General features: G+C 40.0%; 1 protein-coding gene across 6 annotated transcripts in view; it reads left to right on the plus strand.

The window, feature by feature from the left end:
• Window positions 1-23,916, plus strand: part of LOC311244917 (uncharacterized protein) — a 71,541-nt gene that overhangs the window by 19,684 nt on the left and 27,941 nt on the right. For 5 of the 6 annotated variants that reach the window (XR_014620722.1, XR_014620723.1, XR_014620724.1 and 2 more), the window contains exons 2-5: window positions 19,071-19,329; window positions 19,620-19,673; window positions 20,526-20,579; window positions 20,707-20,803. Coding sequence is in view for 1 of the 6 variants with exons in the window: in XM_084334612.1 (XP_084190738.1) it covers window positions 19,080-19,329; window positions 19,620-19,673; window positions 20,526-20,579; window positions 20,707-20,803 (455 nt within the window). In the remaining 5 variants the exon portion in view is untranslated. The remainder of the gene's footprint in view (window positions 1-19,070; window positions 19,330-19,619; window positions 19,674-20,525; window positions 20,580-20,706; window positions 20,804-23,916) is intronic. The other variant, XR_014620725.1, reaches the window with a different exon arrangement.

Here is a 23,916-nt window from a genome sequence, read left to right on the forward strand (position 1 = left end):
GATGTATTCTTTAACAGGATACACTGGCACAATCAGTTAGCTTAGCATTGCTGCTACCTTGCTTGCTAAAAAGTCATGGTAAACCGGGCCTGTCTCTCTCCCTCCCTCCCTAATGTGTTTGTGCTTAAAACAGTGAATGATGACCGCATGTTCTCAGAGCATTTTCAGAGCACTGTTAAACTGTTAAATGGTCATTTTAAAACTAATATAAGAAATTAATGTATATAGTGGTATATTTATGAGGGGAAAAAAATATTTGCAACAACTTTTAACATTTATACAGGTAGGTTATTGATAACTAATTCTGCTATGAGTGTCATATTACAGTGACATTCATACAGTATCCTTTGATTTCACATAATTTAATTATTATTTCACAATAAAATACTGTAATCAAAATCCTCTGTAATATCACATCAGATTTTGTAATCTCACAATAACATAGCAATATTTCACATTTAATTATTATTTCACAATAATAGTAATCAAAATCGAAAGGTCCATTTGCATATTATTGGTATCTAGGGACATCTATGGACCTCAGGGAATGTATTCACATTGTCAGAAATATTGTGTCTATTACTAGGCTTGCTTAAATTGTGATGAAACAAATGAGAATATGAATTATGATGTTTCTTTGCATCTTTGACAGTGAATAACACCATGCTAATAATGACCAAACATTAAAAACTGCCACTGATCTCGTTCAGTCCCCTCTTGAGGACATGTGTAAAAAAAAATCGAAGGAAATTAATAAAGGGAAGATGATTAAACCGAAGGTTCTGTAGATGCAGTACTGAATTCTCCCATCCGGACCAATGCAATTTGAAATATTATTATAGAATATGATGCTTATAAATGACCTTATTATAGCCAATTCGCACATTTATATATATATTATCTTTCAAATGCCTGAGTTCAATTTGGATTTAGTATCACCAGGCATGCATAAGAACAGATAATAATCTACTGTAATCTACTGTACTTTTAAATTTTCCCCACAGTGCAACCGTTTTGAAACTAATTTCAGATCTAATTGTTTCTCCCACTTTGGCCTCCTGACAGACACCGATGCCCTTCAAAAGATCCAAGATGCCCTGGGTCAGAGAGGACGGACCATCCTGCAGTTCTGCCAGAAACTGGACAACCCGGAGATCAGGGAAGTTCTGGCCAGATATGATCCAGAGGCTTCGAAGAACACTCCTTATGGTGTACTTCAAGGAGCCTACGGAGAAACTGCTGCTCGGAGTTGATGTAAGTTTTATTTATTTAAATATTAAAATATTTGTAATGCTAAACGAGTGATTACAAACCCTACAAACACTGTGATAGACCCTCTAAACACTGTGATAGACCCGACAAACACTGTAAACACTGTGATAGATCTATCACAGTGTTTAGACGGTCTATCACAGTGTTTAGAGGGTCTATCAGTGTTTAGAGGGTCTATCACAGTGTTTGTAGGGTCTATCACAGTGTTTGTAGGGTCTATTACAGTGTTTAGAGGGTCTATCACACCCTCTAAACACTGATAGACCCTCTAAACACTGGGACAGACCATCTAAACACTGGGACAGACCCTCTAAACACTGTGACAGACCCTCTAAACACTGATAGACCCTCTAAACACTATGATAGACCCTCTAAACACTGTGACAGACCCTCTAAACACTGTATCAGACCGTCTAAACACTGTGACAGACCCTCTAAACACTGATAGACCCTCTAAACACTGATAGACCCTCTAAAGACTGTGATAGACCCTCTAAACACTGATAGACCCTCTAAACACTGACAGACCCTCTAAACACTGTGATAGACCCGACAAACACTGTAAACACTGATAGATCTATCAGTGTTTAGAGGGTCTATCACAGTGTTTAGAGGGTCTATCAGTGTTTAGAGGGTCTATCACAGTGTTTGTAGGGTCTATTACAGTGTTTAGAGGGTCTATCACACCCTCTAAACACTGATAGACCCTCTAAACACTGGGACAGACCCTCTAAACACTGACAGACCCTCTAAACACTGTGATAGACCCGACAAACAATGTGATAGACCCGACAAACACTGTGATAGACCCTCTAAACACTGTGATAGATCTATCACAGTGTTTGTCGGGTCTATCACAGTGTTTGTCGGGTCTATCACAGTGTTTTGAGGGTCTATCACAGTGTTTAGAGGGTCTATCACTGTGTATAGAGGGTCTATCACAGTGTTTGTCGGGTCTATCACAGTGTTTAGAGGGTCTATCACACCCTCTAAACACTGATAGACCCTCTAAACACTGTGACAGACCCTCTAAACACTGTATCAGACCGTCTAAACACTGTGACAGACCCTCTAAACACTGATAGACCCTCTAAACACTGATAGACCCTCTAAAGACTGTGATAGACCCTCTAAACACTGATAGACCCTCTAAACACTGACAGACCCTCTAAACACTGTGATAGACCCGACAAACACTGTAAACACTGATAGATCTATCAGTGTTTAGAGGGTCTATCACAGTGTTTAGAGGGTCTATCAGTGTTTAGAGGGTCTATCACAGTGTTTGTAGGGTCTATTACAGTGTTTAGAGGGTCTATCACACCCTCTAAACACTGATAGACCCTCTAAACACTGGGACAGACCCTCTAAACACTGACAGACCCTCTAAACACTGTGATAGACCCGACTAACACTGTTATAGACCCGACAAACACTGTGATAGGCCCTGTAAACACTGTGATAGATCTATCACAGTGTTTGTCGGGTCTATCACAGTGTTTTGAGGGTCTATCACAGTGTTTAGAGGGTCTATCACAGTGTTTAGAGGGTCTATCACAGTGTTTGTCGGGTCTATCGCAGTGTTTAGAGGGTCTATCAGTGTTTAGAGGGTCTGTCACAGTGTTTAGAGGGTCTATCACAGTGTTTAGAGGGTCTATCACAGTGTTTAGAGGGTCTATCACACCCTCTAAACACTGATAGACCCTCTAAACACTGTGACAGACCCTCTAAACACTGTATCAGACCGTCTAAACACTGTGACAGACCCTCTAAACACTGTGATAGACCCTCTAAACACTGTGATAGACCCGACAAACACTGTGATAGACCCGACAAACACTGTGATAGACCCTCTAAACACTGTGATAGATCTATCACAGTGTTTGTCGGGTCTATCATAGTGTTTTGAGGGTCTATCACAGTGTTTAGAGGGTCTATCACAGTGTTTAGAGGGTATATCTATCACAGTGTTTAGAGGGTCTATCACAGTGTTTGTCGGGTCTATCACAGTCTTTAGAGGGTCTATCAGTGTTTAGAGGGTCTGTCACAGTGTTTAGAGGGTCTAGCAGTGTTTAGAGGGTCTATCACAGTGTTTAGAGGGTCTAGCAGTGTTTGTCGGGTTTATCACAGTGTTTGTCGGGTCTATCACAGTCTTTAGAGGGTCTATCAGTGTTTAGAGGGTCTGTCACATTGTTTAGAGGGTCTAGCAGTGTTTAGAGGGTGTGATAGACCCTCTAAACACTGTGATAGATCTAGAAGTGCATGGATACACATTGTATTGCCTAGATGGTGTCAGGCTAGGCGATTGCTTAATTCTCTTTCCTGTCCAGTCTAACTGGATGCTGACTGTAGCTTGTTACTGTAGACCTACAGAGTGAGTAATTGAGTGATTAAAAAAAATCGCACTCGTGTGAAGTGAGGGCCGGGTGCTCTTATCATCGTACATCATCTCACCCACCTCTCTTCCTCCCTTTTTTATTTTTGTGTCTATCAGCTGCTGCTCGACAGTTTGACCCCAAGCTGACCGACCAGGACTACAGCGAAACTGTCAAGAAGTGGCTTCGTTATGCGCCAGACCGGGAGGGAGGCATCTCAAGGAACCGAAGTGACCCAAACTTAAGTCAAGCGAACCAGAGTCAAACTTAGGGTACCCCAGCACAGCACAGCACACCACACACTGTTTCCCTGGTTCATACAGTACAAGGAATTACCCTGGCATCTACTTGAATGACTTATGCTGCTTCAGCCTGTTCTTGGAACCGAAGTGACCCAAACTTAATTGTCGAGCGAACCAGAGTCAAACTTAGGGTACCCCAGCACAGCACAGCTACCCCAGCACAGCACAGCACACACTGTTTCCCTGGTTCATACAGTACAAGGAATTACCCTGATGGACACTGTTCTTCCATGGACGGCATCTACTTGAATATGCTGCTTCAGCCTGTTCTTGGAACCGAAGTGACCCAAACTTAATTGTCAAGCGAACCAGAGTCAAACTTGGGGTACCCCAGCACACTGTTTCCCTGGTTCATACAGTACAAGGAATTACCCTGGACACTGTTCTTCCATGGATGGCATCTACTTGAATGACTTATGCTTCAGCCTGTTCTTGCAGTGTTTATTTTTTTTATTTTTTATTTTAACCTTTATTTACCCAGGGTAGGTTCGCTGAGCACAGATGCTCTTTTTCAGCTACGCCCTGCTTCACATTCACAGAGTTCCATTCACACCTGGGAGCTGCCCAGGCCTAACAAAATTAATAGTTGGTTTCAGGTTGCCGACCGACCCTGCCGATTTAGGTGCGACCCAATATATTTTATGAGTTTTTAGAAAAAATCATATAAAAAACTTTTTTTTTTTTTTAATAGAGTTTCATAGAAATCTTAGTCAAACATTTAGTATTATGGATATTAACCATGCTGGCAGAGTACATGCATCCATGTTGTTGTGAACATTTTAATTAAATAAAGAAATTCCCTATCCATAGTCGCTGTGGGAAAGAATAAAATAAAAAAATTAAATAAAATAAATTCCCTACCTACCCATGGCCAAACTGACAACCAACCTGAAACCAACTATTAATTTTGTTAGGCCCCAGTACAACCACAGTCTGACACTGTTGGCCACTGAGCAACTCCACTGGAGCAATTGGGGGTTTAGTGCCTTGCTCAAGAGCACTTCAGCGGTTGGTGTTAAGGGTATGGGAGAGAGTTATATGGGAGAGAGTTATAGAAACATTAGGGGTGTAACGGTACACAAAATCCACGGTTCGGTACGTACCTCGGTTTTGAAGACACGGTTCGGTATTATTTTCGGTACAGTGAGGGGGGGGGGGGGGGGGGTAATCCAAAAAAAATTGCTTTTCATTTAGCTATTTATTTAACTGTATTAAACAATATAAAACGAATTGGCCATAATTGACTGAGCAAACTAATGCTTACTGCTGTAACCTACTAATAACACTTAAGTAAATCTGAAGATTATTATATAGCAGATGCCTTGGAGGATAAGTCGTGGACAACTGTAGATCATCTAAGCTCCACTGTGTTTAAATTCAAATCCTATGCCATTGTTTATATTTAACCCTTGTGTCTGAAAACTAAAGTATTATACTCTTATTAGGGGACTAAATTGAAAAACTCCATAAAAAGATTATGTTGAAATAATTTCCCACTTTCTTTTCCATAAATATTTTATTCAACTTCAGCCCTGATCATAACCATTTTTTATATTATTTTTGTAATGAAATACTCCCACTTTTCTGAAAAGAGTTGTTAAATATGACAAAAAAAAGAATATGTGGTGGTTATGATCGGGCTGAAGTGGAATAAACAATTTATGAAGAGTAAAAAAAAAAATACAAGATAATTAAAAGATTATGCCACATATTATGTTGGCTCATCACTGCAAAGTTATCAAACAAATACGAATCTGATCAGACACAAGGGTTAAGTTGTTGTTCCCTTTCTAATTTCCTCAAACATCTAGTCTAGTTAATGTGATCAATATTATTTGACAATTGATGCTTTTTGTTTGACATTTCAGTCAGTAGTGAGCTCATACTTTGAGCTCATAAATTTATAGTTAAAATGATTGCAATCTTGTCTTCGTTGTGCATGAATGCGTGTGCTCACCACACACAATATGTGTGTCACTATTCTGGCAGTGGCTATATTGTTAATGAAAGCCTGTTATAAGGTCTGTTATTTGTTTTTTGTAAAGTTTTAGTCACTGGAAGTTCTGATACCCTAGACATTTTTTTTTTTTTTCATTTTAAAAGCCATGTTGTCATTTTTGTTCACACATTTTTGGAAATATGGTCATATAAGAATTTTATTATTATTTATTTAACAATAGTGTGTTTAACAGCAGGAAAAAATGATGTATACATATCAGCAGCAATATTTTAATGTAAAATGTACATTAATCAGTATTGATTCCTTAACTTTACAAGTTACAAGTAGATGTACAAGTTACAAATGTACAAGTAGAGTACCATGACTTCCGGTTTGACCGCGGAAGAACATGGCTGCTTAACTCGCGAGCTCCCCGACAGCAAAATGACTTAGCCACGGAAAACATTTATTAACAACACCAGGGTACATATTTAATAGGGATGAAAAAAGGGGCTATCACGATACGTATGGCGCACACGATTCCAACTGAAAAGGACGACGGAATGGCAGAGAATGACGAAGTAACGGGAGGAAAAGATGGCGACGATGACTGTGAACAAGAAGCCACGCTGTTGAACATATACAACGAGCTCAAAGACTTCAGAAAAGACAATGAGCGTCAATTTCGGGAGATAAGAAATGACATGAACAAAATGAACGACAGGCTCGATGAAACTGAGGGGAGAATCGGAGAAAATGAAAATGTGCTTGATGCGGCGACGGCTCTAATAAAAAAGCTAATGCAGAGGCAGGCCGACGTGAAGGCTAAACTACTCGACCAGGAGGGCAGGACGAGGAGAGAGAACCTGCGGGTGTATGGTATCCCGGAGGAAAAAGGGGAAAGACATGCATGGATTTCTAGACGGCTTGTTTAAAGATGCCCTCGGTCTGCCTCAGGACATGGACCTTCGTATCGAAAGAGCACACCGGGCACTGGCCCCGAGGCCTAACAACCCACAGCTGAAGCCACGGTCAATCGTGGTTAAGTTTGGGAGTTACAAAATGAAGGAAGAGATAATACGCCGAACATGGCAGAAGAAGAACGTCTCATGTGGCAACGATCGCTTCTATGTCGACCATGACTTCCCCACCGAAATACTGAAGAAGCGAGGAGAATATGCCGAGGCCAAGAGAATAATGAAGGAGAAGAATCTCAAGTTCCAGACACCGTATCCAGCGAAGATGAGGGTATTCTACGAAGATGGCACCCGCCTGTACCAGAGCGCGGCGGAGGCGACGGCGGATATGGCAAAGCGTGGATTCAAGATCACCGTGGTGAACCCGACTACCGACCCGGACCGAGAGGAGATAATGCGGCTGTCTACCTGGCAGACGATGGGAGGAAAACGGGGACCGGGGGACGACATGCAGACGACGGGGACTGAGCGCCCCACACAGCAGGGCAATGGTCATCACGGATACCGGGAGAAACTACAGGGATTCAGACGGGGACAGTCGGAGGCGGACAATTGAGATAAAGTTCATGAAGCGCATGAATACAGATAAGTCACGGGGGCATCGTCATAGAGTAAATAACATCAAAAAATGTCAATATGTATATAGAGGAAAAAAAAAAAAAAAAAAAAAAAAAAAAGACGTGAAATGAAAATAGAGGGCAATGGTTAGAAGAATATAATAAAAGTATGGGAGGGGAAATATCCCAGATGGATACAGGAAAAATATAACGAAATGAACCACAGGCCATCATGGCTATGTCATAGAAGTTACAATGTACCAAGATATATCTGAAAGATATACAAATGTTAATGCTTGGAAACGTTACCGTTTTGTCAAGTTCAGTTGAATTGATCGCACTGTATATAGATTACAGTGTGAGCCATACGTTACGTCAGGGTTTACAAGATAATAGGGGCACAGTTTAGGGCAATCTGCCTCGTGCTGTATGCACTCCTCTGTTAGTCGAGGGGGACCAAGGTGCATGGGTGAGTATCGATTTCACCCTCGGTACGACTGTTCTATCTGGGGTCATATCGAACGTAGCTTGGGTAAATGTGGGGGGGGGGAGTGTATTTATGTTTATATATGTTCTTTTTTATTTCATTGTATGCTATACTACTGTATATATATCTTCACACTCTCAGGCACTAGACTACGTCATGGATTGCACAGGGGAGATGCACTACGAGAAATATGGGGCTGATTAAAATAATATCGTGGAATATAGACGGATGTCATCATCCCATTAAGAGAAAGAAGATATTGACGTTCTTGAAACAAAAAAAGGCAGATATTGCACTAATTCAGGAATCACACCTGGATGAAGAAGAGTCGGCCAAGCTTAAAAGGGATTGGGTGGGACAAATATACTATAGCACGTTCTCTTCTAGGAAGAGGGGGGTGGCAATATTGGTGAGAAAAAACTTAGACCTAAAGGTACACAATAGTTTCTCACATGATGAGGGAAGATGGGTTATACTGGATGCTGAGTTAGAGGGACAGAGGACTACTTTAGCTAATATATATGCGCCCAACGGGTCGTCCTCAGACTTTTTCCATGAGGTATGTGAGGTGATCAGGAAAATAGGGAATAGCAACGTAATCATAGGGGGGGACTTCAACTTGGTTGGAAACACCTTGATAGACAGATCATACCAACCCAAAACCGCTGACAACACAGGGAGACTGGCGGTTGGTGTTCTGATAGAGGAATTGGGTCTAGTGGATGTTTGGAGGGTTATGAACCCACAGGAAAGAGACTACACGTTTTACTCTCACCCACATTCCTCATACTCTAGAATAGATTATTTCCTGATCTCTAGCGCACTTGTAGAACAGGTTGCAAGTACTGGGATAGGGAACATTGTAATATCTGACCATGCTCCGGTTGATTTAGTGATCACATCCATGGAAGAAGGGCAACGATCTCGGAGATGGCGATTCAATAACCTAATGTTAAATGATGAAGGATCGTGTACATACATTAGAACTATATTTAAGGAATTTTGGGAACTTAATGAAGGGTCAATAGATGATAGTGGCATAATGTGGGACACATGTAAAGCTTACATGAGAGGACGACTCATACAATACGGTGCGATACTAAAAAGGGCGGAGAAACAAAAAATGACAATGTTAGATGAGGAAATTAAAATACTTTCGAAACAGCACAGCCAAAGACCAGACCCAGAAACGTGGAGGAACCTAAGCAAATCCAAATACGAATTGAACAACATATATCAAAAGAAGGCTGAATATGCGTTATTTAGGACCAACCAAAAATATTATGAACAAGGGGAGAGAGCGGGTAAAATATTAGCGAATCGGGTTAAACAAATGCATAATCAGAATATTATATCCTCGATTCGTAATAAAGATGACAAGATTATTACAGACAAAAAGGAAATTAATAATGTCTTCAGGTGCTTCTACCAGGACTTATATACCCCACAGAAGGCGGTGGATCAGCTAAAAATGGACGCGTTCTTCGACAAAATCAAATTACCGTCATTATCGAAACAACAGGTAAAATCAATGGAGGGGGGGGTCTCGATAGAAGAAATACACGCGGCAATCAACAGCCTTAAATTGGGTAAAGCACCAGGAGACGACGGGTTTACTCCCGATTTCTACAAACAATTCAGTGATATAATCGCTCCGAGATTATTAAAAGTATATGAGGACTCACTGATAAAGGGGGGATTGCCCACTAGCCTGAGATCTGCCACTATTACATTACTACAGAAAAAGGGCAAAGACCCTCAATGCTGTGGAAGCTATAGACCTATATCCCTGAGCAACTTGGAAGAAAAAGTATTGGCAAAGATACTTGCGAATAGAATAGAAGATGTACTACCAACTTTGGTGCATTCAGATCAAGTGGGCTTTGTGAAGGGGAGAAACTCAGCTGATAATATCCGCAGACTCCTACACATAATGTGGAAGGTAAGGAATGATATAGAACCTACAGTGGCCTTCTCATTGGATGCCGAAAAGGCCTTTGATAAGGTGGAATTTGCATTCTTATTTCACACGCTAGAGCGCTTCGGGTTTGGTCCATCGTTTACTGGGTGGGTAAAACTGTTATACACAAATCCGATGGCATCAGTATTGACCAACGGGATCGTGTCCTCGCCCTTTAACCTAGGGCGGGGGACGAGGCAAGGTTCCCCGCTTTCTCCCCAAATGTTTGCGCTTTTCCTCGAACCACTTGCTATCGCACTGAGGAATAATCAGGACATCAAAGGGATAATAGCGGGGCAGGTAGAACATAAATTATTTTATATGCGGACGATATCTTATTGGTATCCAGCAATCCTCGAACAGCAGTTGGGATCATTGGAAATGTTATCGAGTCCTTCTCCGAAATATCTGGATACACAATCAACTGGAGCAAGTCAGAAGCAATGCCTCTCTCTAAATGCTGTCCCCCTGATATCAGAAGGGGGTGGCAATACAGATGGATGCCGTCAGGATTGATATACCTAGGAATAAAGCTGATCCCAGGTCTGAAAGAGTTGATGCAAGCCAATATTGCCCCTATAATCGAACACATTAGTGCTCTGACCCAGAATTGGGCCAAAATGAATATGTCCCTCCTGGGAAAGATAAACCTAGTGAAAATGATATTAGCTCCCAAATTAAACTATATCCTATATATGTTGCCGCTGACTCTCCCGACCCAGTTACTCAAACAGTATGACAAAGTCATTAATGTATATCTGTGGGGGGGCAAAAGGCCGCTGTTTGGACGGACCAAAATGTATGCAGCAAAGGAAAATGGCGGTTTATCCCTGCCTAAACTAGACTGGTATCACTATGCATTCTCGCTCTCCCAGCTCTCCAAACTGAATCACTCGTCTGAGGAGGCACCTGCTTGGGTCAGGATGGAGGAGGAAATGATATATCCCTCATCTCTGGAATCCTTCCTGACACAATCAGACAGACCTACACCTCTTAAAAACCCTTTGATGGCATTTATCAGGGAAACTTGGAATCAATCGCACAAAATGACTGGTGATAGCCCATACTTAACTACGAGAGCCTCTATATGGTATAATAAGAAACTAAAGATTGGGAAGAAATCAGTCATATGGGACGATTGGGTTAAAAGGGGGATACATGTACTGGGTGATATAGCCGGGGAGGATGGGGTTTTGCCTTTTGAGGATATTAAGGAGGATTTTGATATAGATAATAAAAACGTTTATAAATTCCTACAGATTAGACATTGTATATCATCATCAATAGGAGGACCAAAGTGCGGCCCAATTACTGCAATTCAAGAAATATTCTATAAAGGATGGCGCAGGAAAGGCGGTGCGTCAAGATTTTATGATGTTATAAGAGAATACAATGCACCCAAATTTGCGGGTTTGAGATTGAGCTGGGAGAACGATGTACATGAGGAGATTACTGAGGAAATGTGGGAGAAACTGGTATCCAAATGGAGTAAATTCTCTAGGGAGGCGCAATCACAACTTATTTTTTACAAAGTACTGAACAGAAGCTATTGGACGCCCAGTAAACTGGCCAGACTGAAATTAAGGGACAGTGACATCTGCTGGAGATGTGAGAAGGAGACAGGCACTTTACTGCACATGTTGTACGAATGTGAGAAGGTCCGGAAAATGTGGGATCAAATTGTGATATTCCTAAGTAAGGTCCTGAATGTGAAGATAAATAACGCCCCAATGGCATGTGTTTTGGGTATAGTACCGAAAGGGATTAAGCTGCCTAAATACCGGGGAATGTGGTATAGAATGGCCATGATATCAGGATGTAGAATTGCATTACGACATTGGAAATCACCTGTTGATATTACTTTTAAAGAATGGATGGAACTAATGTTTCGGACAGCATCATATGAAAGGGTGACGTATAGAGTCACAGGGAGAGAGGATATTTTCGCTGAGATATGGGACAGTTTTCTACACCTGACTGAACGACCTGAGGACAAATGATTAAGATGGGAATACAATATTATCAAGGATGAATATGAAAAAGGGGATTTGATCTGATGATACTTGTGCTCTGTGATATATTATGTATATATGTACATATATTTTATGTCCGGAAGGGGTGTCTATGGAATGGTCAATGTCTCTATCACACTCACATGTGCGCAGATATAGCCACATACAAGTATCTAGGATACACATATTCATATGTGTACATAATAGGTTTACACGCACTCATATACACAAGGATAAGGTATACACGTCAGGGGCACACATACATGCACATACTCATGTATAGGAAATAGACATACATACACCTACATATACACATAGTTGAGATATAGGCTTTCACTGACACATAGGGGGATACACAAGTATATAGGAGACACACACATACGTAGCTGAAACGTGGAAAAAAGGAAAAAAGGAAAAAAAAAAAAAAAAAAAAGAAAAGATGCAGCACATACCTGCCCGCAGGTAGATCGGCCTACATGTAACGTATGACGTATATATATATATATATAACAGGGATGTATATGCACAATGTATAGTATGTTTTTTTTTTGTAAGTGTTTTTTTAATTTCCATGTCAGTTATTAATGTGTTTGTATGAGTCTCTTACATGTTTTGTATGTTGCTACAAAAACGAAAAAGGCGAATCTTGGATGTTGGATACTATGCTGTGAAAAGATACACTGTGAATAATGGAAAGATTTGTACAAAAATATCAAAAAAAAAAAAAAAAACAAGTAGAGTACCATTTAGATTATGGTTGAATAAACATTGATGTCTAACATTGATTCAATATAAAATCAACTAAAATGTGCATGTAGATTACCATTTAGATTATGGTTGAATAAACATTGATGTCTAACATTGATTCAATATAAAATCAACTAAAATGTGCATGTAGATTACCATTTAGATCAGGGGTGGGCAATTATTTTTCCCGGGGGGCCGAATGAGCAACTGAAAATATGTTGGGGGGCCGGGCCAAAATTCCAAACTCAATTATGCATAATATACATTTTATTTCTATATAAAAAGCAGTAAATGGCATTGTTTTGACCCCTGGTAAGAGTGTATGTTATTATTTGGCAATTAAAAGGTGAGGTTAGCTTTCAAAAATATAATTTATTCAAATAGAATTTATTTCCAAAATGATAAACAAAATGTGAAACATTAATAACAAAGGGCATTTTGAGTTTCATATACTATTGAAACAAGGATTTTCTTAGCTTTCTAAAGACATCACATCATCTTATAGCAAAAATAAACAAGACATGTCACTGAACTGTGTAAAGAAAAGTGTCCCAGTTTTGTAGCCTTTTTTACTTTACATGCCTATATTAAACATTTAATGTTTTCAGAACTGTGCAAAAAAAAAAAAAAATATATCAAGTGTCCCATTTCACTTGTTATATTTCCACATTTTAGTATTCTTCAGTTCTTTTTTTTTCATTCATCAAAGTCAGGTTGCATGTCTGAGGTGGAGATGCGAAGCACAGCTGCCAGATGTTCATCAGTGAGAGAGGATCTGTACCTGGACTTGGTAAACGTCATGACTGAGAATGTCTGTTCACATATGTAGGTGGATCCAAAGAGAACCAACATCTTCTGAGCATGTCTCCTAAGCGTATACTGTGCGTGTGAACGTTGACATAAAAAAAAAAGTAAAAAAAAAAAAAAAAAAAACATTAATTAATTTTTTTTTTTTTTTTTTTTTTTTTTATCATGTAATCTTTCGCGGGCCGGTCAGAATCATCCCGCGGGCCGGATCCGGCCCGCGGGCCGTACAATGCCCAGGTCTGATTTAGATGATGGTTGAATCAACATTGATATAGTATCAGCTATGGTTGACACCTAACGTTGATTCAACGTTAGGGTCATAGACAACGATCTATATAATTTAGATGTCAGGCTTCAACATAGATTCAATATTTCTGCTGAACCCTATTTCAACGTTGATTCACTCATTTTTTGCTATCTGGGTATTCATCTAGAATAATAAAGACCTTATACATCTAGAATAGTAAATACTTTATTCATCTAGAATAATAAATACCTTATACATCTAGAATAGTAAAGACTTTATTCATCTAGAATAATGAAAGTACTTTATTCATCTAGAACAATGAAAATACTTTATACTTCTACTATAATGTGTTTCTTTTAGACCCATTACATATAAAACAGGTTTAACTATATACTGTAATGTCTTTCTCTATAGACCCATAACATATAAGCCAGGTATTAACTATATAATGTCTTTATAGACCAATAACATATAAGCCAGGTATTAACTATATGTCTTTATAGACCCATAACATATACGCCAGGTATTAACTATATAATGTCTTTCTCTATAGTATAGACCCATAACATATAAGCCAGGTATTAACTATATAATGTATTTTTCTATAGTATAGACCCATAACATATAAGCCAGGTATTAACTATATAATGTCTTTCTCTATAGTATAGACCCATAACATATAAGCCAGGTATTAACTATATAATGTCTTTATAGACCCATAACATATAAGCCAGGTATTAACTATATAATGACTTTATCTATAGTATAGTCCCATATACAGGCCTGTACACTGCGATGATATGATCGCAAATTTCCCCCTAATTTGGTCCGTGCGAGTTTAAAATAATATCTGGGGGCAAGCTTGCGAGTGGTGATTTCAACCCTTCATTCGCATTTCACTCCTAAATTAATCCATACAAATTGTAGTAAAACATTAGCCTACAACCAGGGCTGTACAGTGCAATATAATGTTGCGGTTGTAATTTCATTAGACAGACCAGCGCGGACCTTTAATAACATGCAATTTAATTGACACGAGCAATGAGCTAACGGTAGCTTCTAACCAAGGTTACCATTAGGATTATGCTAAGCTAACTAGCGATCTCTGCTAACCCTGGAAAACGGTCAAAGCGGACTCCACAAGACTAGTTCCATTCGTGAGGAAAGGGGTGGGTTATATTGACAACGCTTGACAACAGAAGTTTAAACATAACTTCATATTTATTGGTTATTCATTTCTGTATATCATTGAATTTCCATCTCCGTGTGTCTCCATCTCTTCCTGTTTACATTCGAGTGTGACGTCATCACCTACGGCAGCTTAGACTATCAAAACGCGAAGGGGGGGGCTGGCTCTCTTGTTCGTTCTCGCCCCCTCTCTCTCTCTCTCTCTCTCTCGCTCTCTCTCTCTCCTCTCTCTCTCTCTCTCTCTCTCTCTCGCTCTCGCTCTCTCGCTCTCTCTCTACATTCAATGATTTAAAGTAGCCAAATGTTACACACAGTATAAATACTAACTGGATAGTTGATGATATAAACATTTAATTTCATTATCTGAAATATTCTAAAATCATTAAGTCTGTGTGATTATTATTTTCTCACAGTAGTGTGTGTGTATATATATATATATATATATATATATATATATATATATATATATATATATATATATATATATATATATATATATATATATATATATATATATATATATATATATATATATATATATATATATATATATATATATATGTGTGTGTGTGTGTGTGTGTTTGGCTAAAGTGGATAGAAAACACAGTACTGTGTAAAAGGCACCCAAGAGTTTTTATATAAATTGTCTTAGATGTAAATAATTTTTTTTATTAGTGTGTCAGTAGACTACTCTTAGTACATTTTCATTAAATTATTTTTTAAAGCATCTTCATGGTTTAATAATGCAAACATATGTTGCAGGGACTTATTATAAGCATCATATTGGCGTGACTGTATACATCAAAGGGTTAAATCAAGCATTTTTAAGTGCTTTAGAGGAAATGTCAAAATATCACGATATCATTTAGAGGCCCTACTATAATGGTAAAATAGTTATTTAAAAATGTGCCCCTAAAAAATATTGTTTGCCCCTAAATTTCTCATTTAGGGGCAAGTGTGCCCCTAGTGAAAAAGCTTAGCGTACAGCCCTGATATACCCACTCCCCTCTGCTCACCAACAACGAAGCAGTGGAGAGGGTCACAGAGTTCAAGTTCCTGGGTCTCAGTGTGAGTGAGACCCTGTCCTGGAGCACCAACATCGCCTCAGTGATCGGGAAAGCTCAGCAACACCTATACTACCTAAGGAAGCTGAAGCAGGCTGGCCTGCCACCAAATCTCCTTGTCAACTTCTATCATTGTGCGGTTGAGAGTGTGCTGACCTACGGTGTGTCTGTGTGGTTCTCCAGCTGCACAAAGGCAGAGCAAGAGGCTCCGCAGAGGGTGGTGAAGGCGGCAGGCAGGATCGTCGGGACTACTCTACCAAACATCACCTCCGTCTTCACCTCCCGCTGCCTCCACCGCTCCAAGTGTATCATCAAGGACCAGTCTCACTCTCACCCAGCACATCACCTCTTTCAGCGCCTTCCCTCAGGGAGGAATTACCGGTCCATAAATGCTATAAGAGCTCAAGATTTACAAACAGCTTTTCCCCCCAAGCAGTCAGACTGCTAAACTCTCATTGACTGTCCCCTCACGTGCACCATGCACTTTACCTGGACTTGATAACTGATAACTATTATGTTTACCGCTCATCGTGCACTTTAAAATATTTCTGTTATCTGTACAGTGTTATGTTATGTGTAGTATGGTTGTACTACTACGGTCATGTGGGAGCTCCCCTGAAATTTTGTTGTATACTTGTGTGCAATGACAATTAAAAGTATTCTTCTATTCTATATTCTTTGTACCGGATCTCCTCTCTGGTAAACAAGAATACCCTGAAGACTCTGGCAGGAGCACTCATTCAAGGGTACTATGACTATGCTTGCACCTCATGGTACCAAAGCACCTCAAAGGCGCTAAAACAAGATTACAAACATCACAAAACAAACTGGTCAGACTACTACTTGACCTTACTCCTAGAACCCACCTCACCCCTGCCCACTTTGACTACCTAGGATGGCTTAGAGTAGACAACAGAGTACAGCAACTTGCAATGGGCCTGGTCTAGAAGATACACTATACGACTAAGGTACCCATGTACATGTCAAAATACTTCCCAAAGGTCAGTGAATACCACAACCACAACACCAGAGGAAGCTCAACAAATCATGTTAAACCCAGATTCGGCTCAAACAAGGGACTAAACACATTTCGCAATTATGCCACATCAATGTGGAACACCCTACCCAAAGCTGTAATTCAAAGCCACATTCAAAACCGCTCTTAAAGAGCACCTACGGGAGGCTGCAATTCGAAACTGGCCACCGTAAATGTCCAAACCCCTCACCCCCACCCCCTCCTGATAGACAGTCTCCTCCCCACTGCATGTATATAATATGAGAATATTATTCTCTCCCCGCCGTATGTATATTTCTCTCCCACCCACCCACACTCTCCAAATGTACAGTCTCCTCCCCACCGTATGTATATTTCTCTCCCACCCACCCACCCCCTCCTAATGTACAGTCCCCTCCCCATCATATGTATATACTCTGTCAGGATCTATGGGTAACAGTACTGTATATTTGAATATTGTATATGTCACAAATGTAACAGTACTAAATACCTGTATGTCCCTATGCCATAAATGTCATGTATGTTGAGTATGACATAAATGTCAATATGAATTGAAAATGGGGGACCCTGATGTAAACAAGACAAACGTCTTTCTCTGGTCTGCATCCCCTTAACAATTGTGTGTATTGAGCCGTACTGTATTGTACCCATTCTGCAATCTGTTAAATAAAGTTTTCATTCATTCATTCATTCATTCATTCATTCATTCATTCATTCATTCATTCATTCATTCATTCATTCATTCATTCATTCATTCATTCATTCATTCATTCATTCATTCATTCATGCTGGATACAAGTTGAAAGTCAATGGCTTCAGGTTCTCAGTCGATTTATTCAGCAGGGCATCAGTGGTAGAATACAGCAAATTCACAGGATACAAGTAATCTCTCAGAATGACACAGACAACTTGGTTCTGTCCAGTGTTCCGTGGTGTCGAGACTGCTCAGTATTTAAACACTTTCTCGACCCCCGTACCTAGTACAGGAGTCGACTAGTCAACATAGCATAATGACAATACATTTATTTGATCACAAAGGCTGACTTTTGTTCTAGACATTAACATGGTAATTCACTCATTATGGCTCCTGTGTGGAGTGTAACCTTGTTCCACCGGTATGTGGGTCTTCAATAGTTTTAGTTTCGTGTATGTGTGTCTAAGTGGGTGTCACCTGTGTCTAGTGTGTGTGTGTGTGTGTGTGTGTTCCTCACTCAATTGTTAATTACATTATAACTGGATTGTGATCAGGTTCTTCTTGGTCAGTCAGTATTGATTGGGGTGAATGCTTCTCAGAGCTCCTGCAATCGACATCTTTGTCTGGCATTCTGTCCATATTGTTTCTTAATAACAATTTGTGCTGTTTACTGTTTAATAACCAAAAATACACTACACCAGGTATTAACTATATAATGTCTTTATCTACTGTATAGACTCATAACATATAAGCCAGGTATTAACTATATAATGTATTTATCTATAGACCCTACTAAGTGTGTCTGACTCTTACCACCACAGACTACAATGTATAACAACGTATATCATGATGTATGAGGTATATCATGCCAGTTATGGTACCTTGTGTATACTGCACCTGTGTATACTGTTTACTATACTTTACTCATAGTATATATTCAGATTCTAATTATTGATTGCCCAATTAATTAATTAAGATTATGCATCTTGGTCATAATTCAAACAAACATGCACACTTCTAATGACTGCATTGTTGATAGAAAATAGCTTTGAAATTGACACAACAAATTAGAATGAATGAAAGAGCTCTTGTGGAATATATCGCCAATACCTCTTAACCTGTTTGTAAACAACACCCCCTCCCTTCCAAACCTCCCCCTTTGTTCACCTGGTACTTAATCGCTCCCCCAACTGGGGAGCGGGATCTTTTTACCTGACTGACGGAGCTGGTCTGTTTAGGTGAGATCTCCAGCCACATTCTCTATTGTTGTAATGATTTGATTGATCTGGTTAATAAACTTTACTAACTGAGTAAGTCATTGGACTCTATTCCTATCTAAATGGTGTTATCCCACACTCTCAATACTGAATTGACTCAGTTTGGGTCTCAAGATGAGAACATTTACAAGCTCTGTTCTGTTTCTCCAGTGATCAACAATGGTAAAACATCAACTCATCATCATTCTGAATGAGTTGAAGGAGGAGCAGCTGGTGGGGTTCAGGTTTTATTTGAACGATGAAGGACATGGCTACATTCCCATCCCAACATGCCGGCTAGAGAACGCTATCAGATACGCTTTGGTGGAGTTGATGGTGGAGAACTATGGTCCTGATGGAGCTCTGAAGACTACAGAGATGATACTGAAGCTGGTTGGCAGGAAAGATCTGGCGGCAGAGCTAAAAACAGGTATTCTTGTCAGCCTGTCTAGATGAGTTCCAGCTGTCTTCTCTGTTCTGTGTAGATGTGTTCCAGCTGTCTTCTCTGTTCTGTGTAGATGTGTTCCAGCTGTCTTCTCTGTTCTGTGTAGATGTGTTCCAGGTGTCTTCTCTGTTCTGTGTAGATGTGTTCCAGCTGTCTTCTCTGTTCTGTGTAGATGTGTTCCAGCTGTCTTCTCTGTTCTGTGTAGATGTGTTCCAGCTGTCTTCTCTGTTCTGTGTAGATGTGTTCTTACTTATTTTGTCTTATTTGTTCTCCAGCAGGCAGGGATGACACAGGATCAACCTCCAAAGCATCTGGACCCATTGAAACTGGTAAATTAAATATTAATTCTAAATGAATTGATCCTGATGTACAGTAGGTGGAGAGACTCTAGTGGTGGGTTTTGATATTTGTAAATGATCTGTATGCTGAATAAAAGTGGCCATTTCTGCCTGATCAGTTTTGCAATAACTTGTCATTTATAAGATAATAGCTATATGTTACAAACAAAAAATATAGTTTGATGGTGGGACATTATTAGCAAGACATTTTATAAATAATTGTCTTCTCTGTTCTGTGTAGATGTGTTCCAGCTGTCTTCTCTGTTCTGTGTAGATGTGTTCCAGCTGTCTTCTCTGTTCTGTGTAGATGTGTTCCAGCTGTCTTCTCTGTTCTGTGTAGATGTGTTCCAGCTGTCCTCTCTGTTCTGTGTAGATGTGTTCCAGTTGTCTTCTCTGTTCTGTCTAGATGTGTTCCAGCTGTCTTCTCTGTTCTGTGTAGATGTGTTCCGGCTGTCTTCTCTGTTCTGTGTAGATGTGTTCCAGCTGTTTTTTCTGTTCTGTGTAGATATGTTCCAGCTGTCGTCTCTGTTCTGTGTAGATGTGTTCCAGCTGTCTTCTCTGTTCTGTGTAGATGTGTTCCAGCTGTCTTCTCTGTTCTGTCTAGATGTGTTCCAGCTGTCTTCTCTGTTCTATGTAGATGTGTTCCAGCTGTCTTCTCTGTTCTGTGTAGATGTGTTCCAGCTGTCTTCTCTGTTCTGTGTAGATGTGTTCCAGCTGTCTTCTCTGTTCTGTGTAGATGTGTTCCAGCTGTCTTCTCTGTTCTGTGTAGATGTGTTCCAGCTGTCTTCTCTGTTCTGTGTAGATGTGTTCTTAGTTACTTATTTTGTCTTATTTGTTCTCCAGCAGTCAGGGATGAGACAGGATCAACTTCCAAAGCATCTGGACCCATTGAAACTGGTAAATTAAATATTAATTCTAAATGAATTGATCCTGATGTACAGTAGGTGGAGAGACTCTAGTGGTGATTGCTTTTTGTAAATGATCTGTCTGCTGAATAAAAGTGGCCATTTCTGCCTGACATCAGAAAATAAACTGGATGTGTTCGACCTGAGGACATATGGTGCATCAGAGGAGGCTCTTCTGGGACGGCTGCCAATGGTCAAAGCCTGCAGTAAAGCTCAGTAAGTATTCTGTCATATTTAGATAATGAATAGTTCTGTCTAGATAATATCTAGATAATTAACAGCTCGGTAAGTGTTCTGTAGTATCTAGATCATTTAGTGTTCTGTCTAGATACTATCTATTCTAGATAATTAGGTGTGCTGTTTAGATAATGTCTAGGTAATATTCCCTTGATTAAATTCTAAAAGAAATTTATGAAAACAATTTTAAATAGCGACCTCTAGGAAAATAGCGACCTCTAGGAAAATAGCCCTGTTTGGTATTGTACTTTGTTTACATTTTTTGTTTTGGTCTAATGTGTGGGTTGGAGTTTAGTAACTTATTATACAGTGAATTTCTCAAGACCTCTTCTCCGGAGGCTGAGGTGTGACCAGTAATATCAACCCCTCCCCCTATCCCCACTCAACTCCATCTATATAGGTAGAACAAGTTTGAAAGGTGTAGCAGGTAGATATACAGGTAGAACAAGGTTAAGAGGTGTAGGAGGTATATATACAGGTAGAACTGCACCCCGACTCTGGAACTCCCTCCCCCAGTCCATCAGAGACTCCCCTACACTCTCCACCTTCAAAGCTCGCCTCAAAACCCACCTGTTCTCCCTTGCCTTCAACCCCCCCACCCTTCAACCCCCCCCTCCAACCTGATTGATGTCTGTCTCTAGTCTTTTTTGTGCTTTCATGCTGTCTCCCCTGTTCCCCCCATGGTCTCATGTTCCTTTTGTTTTTGTTTCTTTGTTGTTTCTTTATTTTTGTTTCTTTGCTTTCGTTTCTTTGTTTGTACTCTTGCTCCCGACTACTGTCAGCAACTTCGGGTTACTGAGAAGCGCTATATAAATTAAATGAATTATTATTATTATTATTATTATTATTATTATTATTATTAGAACAAGGTTAATAGGTGTAGCAGGGAGATGTATTGGATTTATATAATTATAATAATAATAAATACTATTAATTAATTCGCAAATCTCTCCTTTCCGATATAAGGAGCCATTGAATATGTTTGCACACGGTCCTTCATGCCCTCATAAGTAGCTGGCTGGGCATTTCTGTATGCAAATTCGAACTTCTTATGAGGAAACTTACGAGAATGTTAGTGAATTAGGCTGGGTTTTGTTCCTGTGGATTTGTGGGAGTAAATACTAAATTGGGGTTGACTTAGTATGGAGTACTGTATATTTGCACAGGATAGACTTAGGTTAGTTATATATAATATTGTGCCAGTAATAGACCAAGGATAGTGTCCAATTATCTAGCAGTCACAGTCAATGTGTCAACTAAATGTCCCCATTGGAAAGGGTGTAGGCGAAGACTGAGACTATAAACCAGAGGAAACAATTCCGACTTTGCAATAACTGTTTTATTCTGACTCCATGTCCAAACATCCAGTGCTTATAGAAAATGTATGTGCCATTAACACCAGGTGGCCAATTATTCAGTAGCTAGCAGTCAGTTAGTAGCATTTAGTAGCAGTTGGTAGTAGACGATAGAGTTGATTCAGAGTCGATTCAGCAGTAGTCAGTACTTGTCAGTCGATACAGATTATTTACCTATACAAAAGGAAAGGAAATAAACAACATTAGTTACCAACTAGATATACATATGAAAGGATAATTACGAATAAACGGTGCATACAATGCAACGTACCGTTGGCCAGTCTGTTCGCCCACAGGGCTTTTCACCTTACAGGCCTATGGCTAGGGCTGGGCGATATGACCAAAAATGTTATCGCGATAGAATTATAAAATTATTTTCATATAACTCGATATCGATAATTATCGTCGATATAATGTCTGTCAAGTTTAATTAACTTATTATGCCCGGCGCCGATATGCGGGCTGGCTTGTTTTGCTGCTGTGAATGTCTCGAGAGTCGAGTTGATGTCGTCATCAGTCTGCGCACGTTAGCAGTTAGCCAAAGCAAGCAGAGTATCTCATGACAATGTACAAAAAATGACCCTAAAATACTCTGTTCCGCCCAATTCATTGCAACGACGTCCACCGTATACCCCACACTACTATAACAGTTACCCTCAGAATTCAAAACACACACCAACTCGGCAGGTAACCTGTAAAATAGCGCTGTGCAAGCTAATTAGCCATAGCCAGCCTCGTTTCCGAGCGGAGTATCTCATGACAATGTACTAAAAATTACCCTAAAATACTCTGTTCCGCCCAATTCATTGCAACGACGTCCACCGTATACCCCACACTACTATAACAGTTACCCTCAGAATTCAAAACACACACCAACTCGGCAGGTAAACTGTAAAATAGCGCTGTGCAAGCTAATTAGCCATAGCCAGCCTTGTTTACTGACTCCTACCTCCGCGCCTCCTTCCGGGTCTCCTTCCGCTATCGGCCATCTCCTTCACTGATTGGTTGTTAGTGCGTGTGCTCATATCCAAGCTTGAAAAATCGATATTTCGAAACTTTGCGACCACGTTTCATGTTTATTTCGAGGAAATAATTTATCGCGATAGTTATTGTTATCATTTTATCGCCCAGCCCTACCTATGGCTATGTGTGTCTCTTAAATAGTGCGTCACACAGACGCTGATTCAGCCTCACCTGTTCACATCTCAGTCCCCTGGCGTCTCACAGTTGCAGTAAACGCCCACTAGGTGGCACCAGATGATAAATAATACTTGTATAATAAGTGCCACTATAATAATGATAATAATAATAATAATATCTCTGTAGGAAGGGCGCTGGATAATTCTCCACCTCCCACCTAGTATTCTGGCCGTAAGGGCTCAGAAAACTACCCAAACCATACAAATTGTCCTACCCATACAAATGGACTTATATTTAAAGGGAAACAAAAGATACAACTCTCGTTCTATCTACAGTGGTAGCTCAAACGGCGTCCGTGAAATCTACGTAAGTTATGTCGGCAACGGGCGATTCTCGACGTCCTCAGTTGTGCCAGAAACAGGCAATCCACGACGTCCTCAATCGTGCCAGAAACAGGCAATCCTCGGCGTCCTCAATTGCGCCAGAAACAGGCGACTTTCGACGTCCTTCCTTGTGCCAGAAACAGGCGACTTTCGACGTCCTTCATTGTGCCAGAAACAGGCAACTTTCGGCATCCTCAATTGCGCCAGAAACAGG

Source organism: Notolepis coatsorum (genome assembly GCF_963971535.1).
Source record: "Notolepis coatsorum genome assembly, chromosome: 18".
In the NCBI taxonomy this organism is placed as follows: Eukaryota; Metazoa; Chordata; class Actinopteri; order Aulopiformes; family Paralepididae; genus Notolepis; species Notolepis coatsorum.